Source organism: Hippoglossus stenolepis, chromosome 23, assembly GCF_022539355.2.
Source record: "Hippoglossus stenolepis isolate QCI-W04-F060 chromosome 23, HSTE1.2, whole genome shotgun sequence".
In the NCBI taxonomy this organism is placed as follows: domain Eukaryota; kingdom Metazoa; phylum Chordata; class Actinopteri; order Pleuronectiformes; family Pleuronectidae; genus Hippoglossus; species Hippoglossus stenolepis.
In genome coordinates this window covers 13892158-13907654 of record NC_061505.1, presented here as the reverse complement: position 1 = coordinate 13907654, position 15497 = coordinate 13892158, and the positions used below count along the sequence as shown (strand labels likewise).

At 41.1% G+C, this 15497-nt stretch overlaps 1 protein-coding gene across 1 annotated transcript in view; it reads left to right on the top strand.

The window, feature by feature from the left end:
- The first annotated feature begins 1516 nt into the window (after window positions 1–1516).
- The window catches only part of afap1 (actin filament associated protein 1), a 96182-nt gene continuing 82201 nt past the window's right edge, over window positions 1517–15497 (top strand). Inside the window, exon 1 of the mRNA XM_035148195.2 lies at window positions 1517–1543. Within this exon, the coding sequence (XP_035004086.2) occupies window positions 1519–1543 (25 nt within the window). The 5' untranslated portion in view covers window positions 1517–1518. The remainder of the gene's footprint in view (window positions 1544–15497) is intronic.

Here is a 15497-nt window from a genome sequence, read left to right as displayed (position 1 = left end):
ACTGCTTCCAACATACAGCACGTGGTTTTCAAACACAGGAACCATAGCAGAGCAGTACAAAAATGTTTTGAGATTGAACGTGCCGCTGAGTTGCTGTGAAGGAGGAAGTAAGCAGGCGCTGGAGACTGGGATCAGTCTGCTGCAGCTCTAATAAATTACCTTATTATGACATTTTATTGCATTCATTAGACAATAAGCACCATGATGTCATGTGATGTCATCAGGGTTATCTCGGCTCGGGGGTTGTGTTACCCAGCTGTTACTCAGCAGGGAGAGTCTAGTAAACAGATGCTATCGAGTTGCATTATGGGACATTTAAGATTCTACAGTTTGGAAGCTTGATCCAGGGGCCGACCGATTCTCCTTATAATTATACTTTACAACATACTAAAAAAACTAAGTTTTTCTATATGCTGGTGAAAAAAATGTCAGTATGTCTTTGGTGTTTCCATTCGACTACATAAGCATAATTTTTAGGAGATGGTTGTAGGGATTATTAACTAACTATTAACTATTTCAATTAAATTGAACATCAGTGTAGTATCAGCAATATTCAAAGACATATGTTTAAAAAAAAATCTTAAATATACAATACAAATGGGTTAACCCCTTCCTTTAAATCACATTGAAGTGAACAGCAAAATAGAAGTTGAAAGTGTTTTCCATTTAAAGGTGTGCAGCAGTAGAAACCATTCGTAGAGGATCCAGCATTTATATACATTCAGTTTTATGTTCGGTAAAAGAACGTGTGGATTTCAGAATTGAAAAGTAACTCAATACATTTAGTACAATACTTAGGTACAGGTACTTGTACTTAACTTAAAAAAACGTCTCTTTCCATTTAGCAGTTGATGAATCATAATCCTAATCATACTCCTCCCTTTATTTTTTCTAAACAGATCGTATAATGAGATCATCACGCTGTGTCTGCTCCCTCCAGACATTATCAACAGACAACAGATCAATCCAACGCTGAAATAGCCGACATGCAATGTATGAAAAAAGAAAACAGCAGTTTAGCAAATCATTCAAACTTGTATATAAATCACACACATGCACATCAATGAAGAACATTTGGTTTCTTTTGATGACAAACAGTGACTATAAAACCTTCACTGCAGATAAACCAGACAGGATGAACACAAAGTTTTCTAACTTCACTCTGCACCACAGACTGTTTATAAAAAGCTCTGCACACAAACAATAAGAAGTGACAGTTTATTGCAGAGCTGTTGGAGGAGGACTCACTGATGACCAGGAATAAATCTGAAGTAGCTCTGGAGCATTAACACGGAACAGGAGAACATTACAAACAGGCAGGTTGGTTCGGAACAGTCACTACGATCTAAAACAATTTGAGCAGGTGTCAAGAGCCAAAACAAGACACACCTCCTCCTGTGTGGCCTCCGATTGGCCGCTCCTGCTGTCAGTCAGTCACTGCCGGTGGAGGGGGCGGGGCGGGCTCGGGTTTGAGCACGCGCCTCCGCCCTGATTCTATTGTCATCATCAATGTAGAACATGGAGCCGGAGAGGAGCGACAAAGGTAAGATGCTGCCCGCTGCTCTGGGACTCTCTGCCCGCCGCTCTGGGACTCTCTGCCCGCTGCTCTGGGACTCTCTGCCCGCTGCTCTGCTTCTCTTTGCCCGCAGCTCTGTTTCTCTCTGAGCTGCGGTTCATTCCATGGCCAAATTTAAAAAAAGCACAGTAAAGGCGTGTCTTGCTGACTAGGTGCTGACATTAAATCATTGTTTGAACACATGAGATAGCAATTATAGTGGTTTATAGTCAACTTTGTGTTTATTAGTCTCATTAACAGCTCTATAAAATTGTTAAAGATTGCACTTAGCCTGATTTTTGACTTGAAAAGTGAGCTTGTGGTCCTTAATGGTATTTATTTACTGCCATTGTAGTATTTTCAGCCTTTTCAGTCATGTTACTATAGTATATTTATCTGCCTGATAACTCAGTTAGTATAACACCTACTTCTTTTAGTGATATTTTATGATATGTAAAGGATGGTGTATATGCAGGGCTCATATTGTTAGTATAATAATCGTTTACAAGGATAATTCAGTGTAAAATACAGAAGATTGAGTGTTGTGAATGGGACTGCAAAGGGTACAAAGGACCATGTGGTTGAGGAGGAGGAGGAGGAGGAGGAGGAGGAGGAGGAGTGATTTATTGGCAGACTGAGACTATGGGATGCCCTGGGCTGGAGGCTGCAGGGCTGCTGATGCTGGGATGAGGGAGGAGAAAAGTGGGGAGGGGGGTGGGAGACCAGCTGGGAGCCTGGATCTCTGTCAGCTCCCTGCGCTGTGACCTCCAGAGAAGAGCCCCCAAGGTCTTTACTGAGAGGACAAGGCTGTTTCAACAGATGATTCATTTAATTGGGGTGTGTTTCAACACTCTTGGAAAATAAAGCAGTAAAATCACCCAAAGCATCATCTAAAAGCGTAATCTAAACGGATAAATGTGTTAATCGGTTTGACAGTTATTTTATTAAGGTGTAGCAACATTTATGATACGGAGCCAAAGACATCAGCTAATCTGGCAAACCCCCACCCCTCCAGTCCCAATTTAACGCAGCAGACTGTGGATGGAGGAGGGCGTTCCAACAGCCTGGTGATGTGGGCCAAATCCAATTAATCAAATACAATAGAGCAAGCGGACACAAAACGAATGGGATTAAGAACAATTATATATCTGATAATAGGATGAACAAATCAACTGGCACTGGAAGTGACTTGTAATTATTAGGAATTAGTCATGTTTTTAGATCTTGATTCACATGGTTTCTCTCTGTGTTTAAAGTTGGTGCTTTTAACTGATGTTGGAAATGATGACAGACCCAACAGTCTTCAGTGTGGAAGGACATGAAAGTAATGTGAATACTTACATGTACGATGCACGTCTTGTGAAAAAGACAATTTTCCGATTGAGTCTAATGTGTTTGATATCCCTTCAAAAGCACTCGTTTATTTCTTCTTCATGACCCACCTCGGCAGTAGAATCCTCCAGATGTGCTACTAAAAAGATTACTTGGGTTGGGTTATGCCATTACAGTACCTGAGCTTGGGTACCAGTGCCTAAGCATTATTTCCATTATTTCTGCAACTTACTTTAATAATTTAATTTAAGCTTTTTTTCTACAAAACCATTTTGCTTTCAGAAATATGAAAGATGTGTCCTGATCTAACTACACCATTTACCTCAGCTGACCTGGCTCTGTCCTGACTCTGAATTCCAAGAACTCTTTGTACTTTTACAGCCCATTGTCTTTTACTTTTAATCTTTTGTTGTACAAGCATGTGCGCACGTGTGTACTCGTGCGCCTGGGGCTCTGTATTTCCCCTGTTGCTTGGAAGACCTCGCCAACTTACCACAGTCCGTTGTTATTGACAATGGACAATGGCAGGCAGACACAGTGTTTACATCCGTTTGCCTTGTCGAAAGGATGTAGGTCTGAGAGTCTCATCTCAAAATGTGTAATAGCTACGTTGGCCCACAGGGCAAAACGTGGTCGTCTCACATCACGGGACTCTCGAGTTTCCGTCTGCGAAAGTGAAAAATGGCTGACATTCCTTGTATTTTCAGATAAAAATGTAATATTTCAACATAGTTACATTGCATTAAAATGCATTACAATACATTTTGATAACATTTCTAGCCAGAAATGTGACATTAACTTTCACTATACAACAACTTCCTGCCTATGATCTTTATTTTATTAGTTATCACAAATATTTTTTCAGGTCACGCCAAAAAAATGTTGGATTGCACTGTTGTTTATTGTTGCTTTGGACGCTGCAATTCCAGTAAACCACGTAGTTGCGTGATGTTTGAATCATCGTCCATGCATTGTGTCGTTCAGTGAGTGCGAATGTAAAAAACAAAACTCCCAGGTTGCTGTTGACATCATGGTTGACAAGCGCAATGACAGTGTACGATCAACTTCCTATCTGCTGTCTACTTGAAGTTTTTTTTTTTTAATTCTGTATAACTATAACTGTGCAGAAAACAAAACCGCCCTTCTTATGGCTCTGCGGGGGTCAGAAACACATGACCTGCATCTCTTTTCTTCACAACCACACACTTTGCTCTGTAACCAACTGTCACCAGCTTTATTTAATCAATTACAACATCTGTATTTTCTTTGCATGTATTGAGTTCTATTTGTTTTGACTGTTGAATAGACACCGAAATTCCTGACCCTTCTGATTGGGTCTTTGATGTTTTAAATTTCAATATATTTGTTTTCAGGCCAATTGAAAAGGAATACACAGTTTTTTACAATCTCGTCAAACAAACATGGCCAGAACAAAAATATAATGTGTACTTACCACGTCTTAGATGTGTAGAGATCCTGTTCGTGACGCCAATTTGTCATGGAAGTTTTCTGGAAGCTGGTGAAAGGAGAACTCAGGCAGCAGCTGATGTCTTATGCAGAAGGTTTGAATGTAGACTTGATGCATCAAGGAGACCAGAAGGTGAAACAATATACAAACTTCAACAGAGTAACTTGAGCAATTGTCACCCCCCAAGTCTGAAGATGTCTCCCACAGCATCCGTATATATCTTCCTCTACTTGGGTCTCCCATTCCAACAGCACATCCATGAAAGGTTAGAATTGCTGTCACTCTCTATGTTACATGTAGGTGTTCACATCCTATTGGATAGTTAAGCCCAAAGTATGCATTCCTAAATCACATTGTGTCCTTACGTCTTGCCCCTGGTGAAATACGCAAAAGGGTTGAAGTTGGTGAGAGTTGAAGTTGGTGAGAGCTGAAGTTGGTGCCTCTCTGTCTGGAGCATCTGAGTTAAATATGAAAGTTGGAGTGTAGACACTACAATGTGCTGCTAGTTGGCCCTTTATCTATAACCTGACCTCGGGTATTGCTTAGGGAGAGAAGTGAGTATGTGTTCTGGGTTTGTACCCTCATGGTCGAATGCACTAATTGTAAGTCGCTTTGGAAAAAGCGTCAGCTAAATGATATGTAATGTAATGAATGAGATGGGCTCTATTCTCCTGATGTTGTACAGATGTAATGTATGAGGATGGTCATAAATTACTTCCCACAGTGTATTAGCAAACGTTTCAGATCTATGTATTTATTCCAGTTCATACACTTTGGCTTTGAGTAGAACACGAGCACTGAGGTTTCTGAGCAGCTGGTTCCATTATCCAAACCTAGTCAATACTGTTGTCCCGCTGATGACATCATCACCACTGGACATCTGGGGCCTGTGTGTGTGTGTGTGTGTGAGTGCCACATGAGGTTTGATACACAACCCAAATAGTCTTCACTTAATATTGTAATTAAGATTTGATCATGCAGCATGTGTTAGCCATGCTGTCACACTCTGGTGTTGTAGTACATATCCTATAAGTTACATATCTGCTACGACTGAGCATGTCTATTTTGACTCTTCGCTGAGTTTCTCTGGTCCTCTCCCTCCTCACCATCTCTTTGGTGCCTCTTCATCAAGGTGCATTACCGCCATTTACTGTATCTCTTACTACCTTGATATTTGATAGCTTCTCCTTCTTCTTCGTTCGGCCTGACGGCGGGTGGCAACCTAAAATGTTGGAGAGTGAATCAGACAGCCATATTAGATTATTCTGTCCTGTCTCCCTCAGATAATGGAGCATACTCCCTGTTCCAATGCGAAATACCGTTTCCAAGCTCAGTTCTTCCACTCCATGCTTTGCAATTTCCCTCTTCTAGTGCTTCCTTTTGTTCCTCTCCTTTTGTCTAACTCTGTCTACCCCCTCCCTCCTCAGCATTCGTCTCCCACTGTGCTTCGCTTTAGGCCAACATCTCCAGTCTGTCCCCAGTCAATATCCCTTCTTCTCTCTCCACCATGCCTGGGTCCAGGTGTTTGCCTGCAGGTAAGGAATCTGGCCGCATCTTCACAATTCATAAAGGAGATGGAAATATTTGATGTGTAGTGTGTGTGTGTGTGTGTGTGTGTGTGTGTGTGTGTGTGTGTGTGTGTGTGTGTGTGTGTGTGTGTGTGTGTGTGTGTGTGTGTGTGTGTGTGTGTGTGTGTGTGTGCATGTAATCTTTGTCCAATAGTTTCTACCAGTAAAGTCTACAACATTATTTCAAGATGGTAGAGCCTGAAGCCTAAGCAGTATGTGACATTCTGCAAACGACAGTAGTGTAGTGGAGATATTTCAGTCGATGCAGACATATGCAGAGTATACATATTTTGCTTTGTGATTTTTCTGGATTCATCAGACCACATTTACACTTGAAAGTAAATGTGTTGTTCTGTTTGAGCCTGGGCTGTGTATTGAAACCTGATTTTTTTCAAGCGCACACACAGAATGTACATATAAGCACAATTTCATAAAATGTAAATTGGATTAGAATAATTTACCCCCCCCTTTAATATGAGGTGTAAATGTTATCTGGTTAAAATCAGATGTAGATATGATCTGGATATGAAACACATTTTAATGCCAGGTGTAAACAGAGTCTTTGTTTTTTTTTGCCCATTTGCCTACGTACGGATCATTAACGTTTACTTGCCAGTCCTACTGTCACCAAAGCATTTGTTCAACCCCCTCCTCTGTTGAATGGATGACTGACTGAAGGAATGAGTGTATGCGGTATAATTTAGCAGATGAGCACAGCAAGAGGTCGGGTAGCTTTCTGTTTTTTGACTCCGTGCCCTGATCGCAGACTCTCTGCCTGTCAGTGCTTGTGAGGAGACGGAGACAAAATGCATGATTGCGATGTCTGCGTTGAGGAGCTCAGGTGCTGAACTTCAAGTCGGAACACGGCCGGCATCTGCGGCTGGAAATCGAATGTGCTTGGAGAGTTCAGTCTCTCTGTCAATACAAGTTGAGCAAACCATCTCTGCCTTTCTTCACCTCTCACTCGTCCTTCTGTCAGGGGGGGTTTCTGGAGTTTCGTTACAATAGGGAAAGAAACATTATTTGTCAAGAAGTCGGACTGTATTTTTGTTGGTCAGCTCAGAAGTTAGTGGAGTGAAACACTACAGTTTAATTTAAATCAACAGAAAAAGAAACGCCTACCTAATGATTTCAATTTGGATTTTCAGTGTGTGAAAAGTGAGCTTCATTCTCTACCCTCTACTGTACATTTATTTTCAGTTGGATGGATAGTGTTGCTTCTGCCCGGTACCATTCTGATGTAATTTGTGCACAAATGTGTAAATGACGGTTTGTAGTTGTATCCCTTTTGCAATTCAGTGTCGGCTGAAAACGATATGACCTCGTCACTCAGTAAGGCCAAACAAAACAAAACAAAACAATCCCTTGATGATAACTTGTTTGGGCAGAATTAATATAAAAAATGCTAGTTTCACTTCAAAATCTCAACTCAAGGACAACTCACCAGGTTTTTGGAAGCATTTATATGGATTTCAACATGATATTATGAACACTTTACCAAATGTTTTGTTCTGTTGTCATGTTACAGTACTGACTTATTTTTTTGGACTAAGGTTGTCTGTCCTGACTGTTGACAGACGTTAGGAAGGAAGTTCAGTGGAAGTTTGCCGCTGGACTGAAACAACAGGTTGTCAGCGGAGCTCGTAACCTTTCTGTTATCGGAGCATCTCAGTGACACTTCGACGTGAGTGGCTCTCTGAGTCAGGACGGCTGTGTTTTGGTGCTGGAAAGGGATCAGGATGTTTATGCTGTGTGTGTGTGTGTGTGTGTGTGTGTGTGTGTGAGTGTGTGTGTGTGTTATCATTGCTAACTCTTCACCTCCTCTCATCACAACTGCAAAACTCCCCCTTTTAGAATGCCTTTAAAAAACACAAACACATTCATGCATGTGAACACATTATTTGACAGTGTTACCCCCACATACACACACACGCACGCATGCATGCACGCACGCACGCACACAGATACACACACACACACACACACACACACACACACACACACACACACACTGACAGCTGTATTCATTTCCTCAGACAACTAAAACATGATCGAACGAGAACCTGAAAGCGAGAGGGACGAGAGAATGAAAAGCGTGTGTAAAAAGACCAAGACAAAGTGCGTCCTTGTAACTTGATCATCTGTTGAACAGATTTTTTTTGGGGGTGAGTATGTTTGGACCGTGTTGGCACTTGCCCCTCACTGTGATCCTGCACTGTTTCAACAGGACAGAAACACCAAAAGTGATTAGAGAGACGGGGAATTGTGTTACAGGGTTAGAAGGTGCTGCTGAGTCACCGCGTGTGTTCATGTTCTCGTATGAACATCAAGGGACCGACTCTTAGCTGTGCAGGAGGTCCAAGAAAAGGGAGGAGACTTGGGATAACTGAGTGGTGAGATCACTGAGGAGCAGACATGCCACCGGTCACTTGAATCCAGAAGAGGTTATTTCTGTGATTTGTGTAATATCCAATGATGTTTTGGGAAAAGGAGACTGAAGAGGGTCATGTGTTGCAGTTTTTTGACATTAACAATTTCTCACACTAGCATCACGGCAATCTTAAATGGCTTACGGGACAATATGTCAAGTTTAGTTTGAGTTTGCTTTGATTTTCCAAACATCATTGCAACTTAGATCTAATGGGTGTAAACTAGTTCAACAGAATGCTAACAGTAGCTTGATTATGTTGTTAGAGAGTGGTGCAAATGCTAAACTCACTGAAAATGATAGGAGCTGAATTGAAATGACCTAGTGACATTTTTTTCTTTGTTTTTTTTTATTCAGTGTAAAATCTTCACATTAAAGAAGCTGGGACAAGGAAGGGTGTTACAAATTTTTAATAAAAAAAAGGATGACACATGCTCAGTTATAACAATCAATCCTGAGGAGGACTAGAATATATGTACAGCATTCATGTCAATGCATTCAATAGACATTTCAATCTGGACCAAAGTGGTGGACTGAACACAGAAAGTTGTGTCGCGTAATCGGACATTTTTCTCTAAAATTTAATTTAATCTTAAAAAGAGAGTCAACTATTTTCTTTCCTTAACAACATTTATTTTTCTTCGATGGATCAGCTTTACACCAACTTTTGTGTATCACTTTTTCTATTGTCACAAAAAGGGTTTTAGTTTTTGTTCAGTTCCATAAACCCTGAGTGGTATTTGCATACAGTTCACCACATACTGTACGTAAGTCCACAACAATGTGTTGTTGAGTGCTTAGAAAACAACATTAACATTTCATGCCTCTATTTTATACAGTGTGATCATTTTCTGCTTTTCTATCCTTCATATCCTTGTGAATTGGATTTTTGTGGTGGTTTTGTCAAGCTTACTCTAATCTAGTTTTATCTTCCAATTCCAACTGGATTACACCCTGGGGTTGGGGATTGAATTCAGTCAGAGTTATCACTGAATCCAGTCTAAACAATAATACCTGTGTGTCTGTGTGTTGTACTTATGCTGTTGTACGCAATCCAAATATTCATCCACAGCCTTTTCTCAGGCTGAAGAGTGTTTCACATTAAGGTGAGTGTTAAGGCGTTCAGTGTGTGAAGATAAACTGTCCTGGCTTCAGGTGTTGAGGAATGTCTTAAGTCAACGTCAGCTTAAGTGTAACAGAGGTGTCCGTGTGTGTGTATTAGTGTGGAGTGTGTGAAGCAGGTTTTGGGGGGAGTTCTTCTCCATTAAGATGCCACATACCATCCAGAGTGCTGCAGGGCAGGTACAAGAAAAGCATTAGAGAAATAATAGAGGGAAGGTTTCACCAGTGTGTGTGTGTGTGTGTGTGTGTGTGTGTGTGTGTGTGTGTGTGTGTGTGTGTGTGTGTGTGTGTGTGTGTGTGTGTGTGTGTGTGTGTGTGTGTGTGTGTGTGTGTGTGTGTGTGTGTGTGTGTAGGGGATGTGTCAAGGAATATTGTATTAACAGATGAAGCCCTGGTGCCGTGAGTCACTGTCTGAGAGGGTATGAGCGGCTTGTTGATGTGGTGTGTGTGTGTGTGTGTGTGTGTGTGTGTTGTGTGTGTGTGTGTGGTGTGTGTGTGTCGTGTGCGTGGTGAGCTCTTCCCACACACCTCAGTGAGGCTGGTACACAGGAGAGTCTTTGTCTCACTCTTCCTCTCTGTCTTTCTCGTCCACTCTGTCCGTCAAACACACGTCTCCCCACAGACTCCCATTACTTCCAGTCCCTCTTGCTCCATTTGCTGTCTTCAACTCTGCGCTCTCTGTTACACCTAAATCCTGCACGACGCCTTTCAGGTGCTTTTTACATTCACTTCTTTATCAGTTGTGCAGAAAAGCCAACGGTATTTTTGAGGTAATGTAGATGTAGCATCGCCATGACATAGTTTATCCAGCTGACAAATGTATTTGCATTCTGTGAAATGCAAATACATTTGTATAAAATGCAAATACAAAATGCCCTCACAATGGGAAAGTGTTTGTTTGTAGTGCTGATTCCAGTGGGTATCAAGCTCTTGTAGCATTTTAGCTCAAAACTAAACGTGCTATCATTTGTTAAAGCCCTATAACTCCAGTATTGGTTCCGCTCTTATTGTCTTAGTGAAATGTTTAACAAACATCACATGATGGGGAATCATTTTCCGATCAATGTAAGCTTTAGTTTGTCTCTTCTATTTGTGAAGACAACATTTTTATTTTTATGTTGAACTTGACCTTGGAGAGATCAGCTCCAAAAGGGAATCATCTGGAGATGAACTTCCATGTAATATTCCCACCTAGTCTGGTAAGTATCTGTTTGTAGGTTATTGTGTTATTTTGTACACACACACACACACACACACACACACGATAAACCTGAGCACCTCCAAAGGGTAGCGATTGCATGTTAGGGATGAGGACATGGCGATAGAGGATTGAAAGCGATGGGTTGTTAGCATCTCAGCCACATCCAAGCAGAAGTACAGGCGGAGATGTGGTGTGGCTTGGCTTTCGTCCAGAGTCGATCCGTTTAAAGAGCAGCAGATGGAGTTTCAACCTTACTTACCTTAAGGGAGCGGTGTTGGTCTGAACGAGGCACGCGAATCCCGTTAGCGATAGTTGTACGTTGCTAAATGGTTCACAGATGCTTGGCCGAGTCAAAGACGGTCTATTTCGAGGAGCTTTAGAGTTTCATCAGAAAAACAGAAAGACCTCTGACGTCTTGGAACCGCAGTGTAGCTCATCCATTTGTTGGAGGGATCCTTGCTTTTATGACCTTGAGATGACATGTGCTCTATAAGCTCATGCTTTTTTATTAATAATCATATTACTATGTAGTTTAGATGAGATCCATAGTAGACAGAATAAAGACTAAACTGGACTTGAGACTCTAAACTAGGAATGTTCATTCATCAATTTTGACCTGATAAGATTCTGAAATAATAAGAGACAATGAATGACATACTTAACAATTATCAGTGTATAACATTGATCCAGCTTTTTAATCAACATGTCATTTTCCATTAATGACTTGCGACTTCGGCTTTGCAACTTTTGTTGACAAGTAAAACAGTTTTAAAACAGTTTTTTTCCATGTCTGTATTTCGCAGGGTTGACTTGAATGGTTCGAAGCTTCGGCGTCCATCCCATTCTTTTAACACAATATCTCAAGAATGCCTTGAGGGAATTCCTTCAAAATTGGATCGTTCAGTTAGAGTCGAAGATGAACTGATTTGATTTTGGTAGTCGAGGGTCAAGGTGATCTCATGCTCTTGTGAACGTGATGTCAGGAACGCCTACAGGGAATTTCATTAAATCTGCCACAAAGTCAATGTGACCTTTGTGCCTTGTGAATATGAAATGTTACGAATGCCTCAAAAGAATCTCCTCAAATTTGGCACAAATGTTTACTTAGGACTCACCGATTATCTGATTAGATTTGGGTGCTCATAGGTCAAGGTCACGGTGGCCTCAAAAAACATGTTTTTGGCCTCTTTAACATGATATTTTATGGATGAATTTGTGAAGATGATGATTATTATTATATTTTAATTAATTAAGTTACTATGACATAGTTTCTCCACCAGAGGGCCTTGACATGTTTATCTTTTAATTGCTAAATTTTGAAATGTTGAACATCTATCTTTCAAATTTTTAAAACTATATTCACAGCATCATTAGAAAACACTTTATATCAATATTTTTCAATTTATACTAAAAAGTTGCATTGTTCAGGGAGCATTAATGCTCTCTATTCAAATAAAAGTATTTGATCACCTGTTTTTTTACGTGTGTCTTTGGACACTGCCATTTAATGAGAGACCTTCGGGAGGTGCTGTTGCTCTGGGGCCTCGCTTGTGAACCTCCGCTGCTGTCCTCTAACACAGAGCAATAAAACCTTCATGTCACTGGACTGTATTCATGGATAGATTTGAGTCCATATGGAGGATGAAGTGTAGAATCTGCTCACTGCTCCATGAAGGTGTTAGATTTACATTGTGTCATCACATTTTTCCTGCTGTGCATCATGCACAGCTGTTCTTCTGCTTGGGGATTTCACTGTAGGTATTACACGCACCGCACACACGCACACACGCACACGCACACACACACACATACACACATACACACACACACACACAAACACACACGCACACACACACGCAACACACCTATGCACACATTGTTTTCAAACTGCTGGGACTCACCAGTCTTTCACCAACATCATTTGTCTGCCCTGCTCCCATGAATACCTTTCATATATACGTCCGCACAAACTCACGCATGCAAAAAACAGATGTTGCCCCCCCCCCAGCTGTGAAACAAAGAATGAACATAAAAAGTCAGAAGAAGGAGAGGCATCATTTAGACCTTCTATCACCTCCTGTGTCTCCTCCCGCCCCACGTGAGCCTACGGTACGTTAATTGTACTGCACGTATCCATGTAGGTCAGACCACTGGCCTGGACTTGTTAACAGCCACACCATAAGGTCCCTGAATGCCTCACAGCACCCAAAACAACACCTGTTTCCCCTCAACACACACAACTCAAAGTGTGAAGCCCCCTTTTTACTGGGAGTAAACTGAGCAAGGGAGCATGCACGAAACAATGTGGAATTCAAGACCCGAACAGAAGCTCTTGGTTGTGCGTTTAGAAGTCGTGAGCACAGCTTGGTTCTTTGAGACGAAAAGTCGAACAGATACTGAGGGTTCAACAAAGACAACATTCAGTTGCAAAATTTGAAATGTTGGATCTGGTGTTTTTTACATGTTGACCCATATTAGCCTTTTATTTGTTTAACTTTTTCCCAGAGCTTCTGACAAATGTGCACAACTTATAAATGTCTTTTTGCCAATAAATCACATTGCACAAGAACAAAAACATAAAATATGGGTAAACCCGCTAAAAAAAGGCGATTGTCTCCTTTACCATTGCCAGTAGAGGAGTTTGTTTTTCAGTTTTTTCCCCGGTGAGTCATGTTCGAAGCTCTCTCACCTCACTGTGTTGCCTGTTTTGCATTTTGCACGATATGAAGATATCACTGTTGCATGTTGTTTTTCGAAGATGCAAAAAACAATCATGTACACAAACAATCAGGCTCTTTACGCACCAATTCCCAGAAATTGTATATATATGAACTGTAGTGGGTCAAAGGACGTCCGCTGAGTTGATGTTTGTCAGCTTGTGTTCGCTCAAGTAGTGAGGCAGCGGACTAAGTATCGACTGAATGAATAGATATAGTTTAATGTATTATACAGTATGTGCCAGTTCGCATGTTAAACATTTATACAATTGAATGATGATTCTCGAGGAAGTAGAGCGTTATATTAAAATTCATATGAAAAAATGTATCGATAATGGACTCAGCTAATCGCTAAAAAACTATATATAAAAAAAAAAAGGATATTGCTGAAAGCTAAACTTCTGTAAAACCAGAACTGCAGAGAAGGTTATAATTATTTGGCTTCATCACAAATGAATCCTTTCTACAATTTACACATTCATTTGATCCATTTTTGATAAAAGAATATTGATTAGTGCAGCTTTAAGGCACAATCTCGGGAAATATTCCAGATTTTACAACGTACTGTATATGATTTCTCTATTTTCCTGTATGCAATCCTTTAATTTCAATCTACTTTTGGCCTTTTTTTAAATTGTGTCATCTTATTCTTGGCTGTTCATTCATTTATAATAATGTTAAACCCTTTTTAAAACTCAGTGCTTCAGTGCCAGGGGTATTCCATTTCCTGTATGAAGGATATAGGACCGGGCTCTGTCTTGTTGTCATAGTGTGATCACAGATAAAGGCTGTTTATGAAAAAGCCTGCAGGGGAAGACAACAGGACAAAAAACACAATGCCCCATAGAGAGAGCAGTCTAAACCTAATAACGTTGAGAAGGACAAAGCTATAAACACATGCGCACACACGCACACACACACACACACACACACACACACACACACACACACACACACACACACACACACACACACACACACACACACACACACACACACACACACACATTTCAGTATGGACACAGAACCCAGCCCGTACCTATCGCCGTTGCATTCCTTCACACCCGAACGTGAAGTGGAACAAGACAAACTGAGTCTGTCTGAAGGCCGAGCCCCGTGATTGGCTGGAATGTGATGAGGCAGATTCATGCTGTGGTCAGAAAATCTTCCAGCTCAACACTTTATAGGAATGAAATGCCACAGATTCTCATCTGGACACAGAGTTCATTAAGGAAAACACCCGCCTGCAGGCAGAATGTACAAGCGGCTCGTCTGGGTTTCAGTGTGTGTTTGTGTGTAAATGTGTGTGTGTGTGTGTGTGTGTGTGTGAGAGATGCGGGGGTGTATCCCAGGTATTCCTTACCTAAGGCTTTCCAGTCGTCGGATTTGTCTCCTTTCATTGTCTTCTGATAATCCTTTTCTTAATTTGTGACCTTTTAACCTCTAAGCTTTAAAATGTCTGCCAGTTGTCCCACCACAAGTCTGTGTCATATCCAGCTCATACCGTCATGTCTGCTGTGCAGCTCCCAGCTGTCCATGACGTCGTCCCTTTCTCTGTATTTAACCCTCCTGCACTTCATCCTTTGAATCTTTCAATGGTATTTCTTTATTTCCTCCACCAAGGAGGTTATGTTTTAATTATTTTTGTCTGTCTGTCTGTAAATGGGCAGATCCAGGAATTTAGTTTCACTTTTTCTGCAGAGTTTCCCACAGAATTCATTCCATTTCTGGCGGTAGCGGTGGTGGACGTGCATGCACACGAACAAGGCTCTCATGCACAACAGATTCCGAGTGACAGGCACACAGACTAGAGAGTGAAAGACATGAGGGAGAGAGAACTGCACGGCATGCCACTTGCAGGTACATGCACACCTGCAGCTGAGGCTATGAGGTGTTATTATATATGTTATTATAAAAATAATTGGTTCAATGTGGCAGGACAAATTAGAATATGACAGGCCGCCACAGTCGAGATAATGAATAGGAAACATTAGGGAAAACATTGCTTTACTCTATGAAATGATTGTTGTCCTTTGGGTTAAATTCTGAAAAGTAAAGCCACTGAATTTCCTTTTTAGTCCAAAGTGGACTTTTCCACACTCAAAT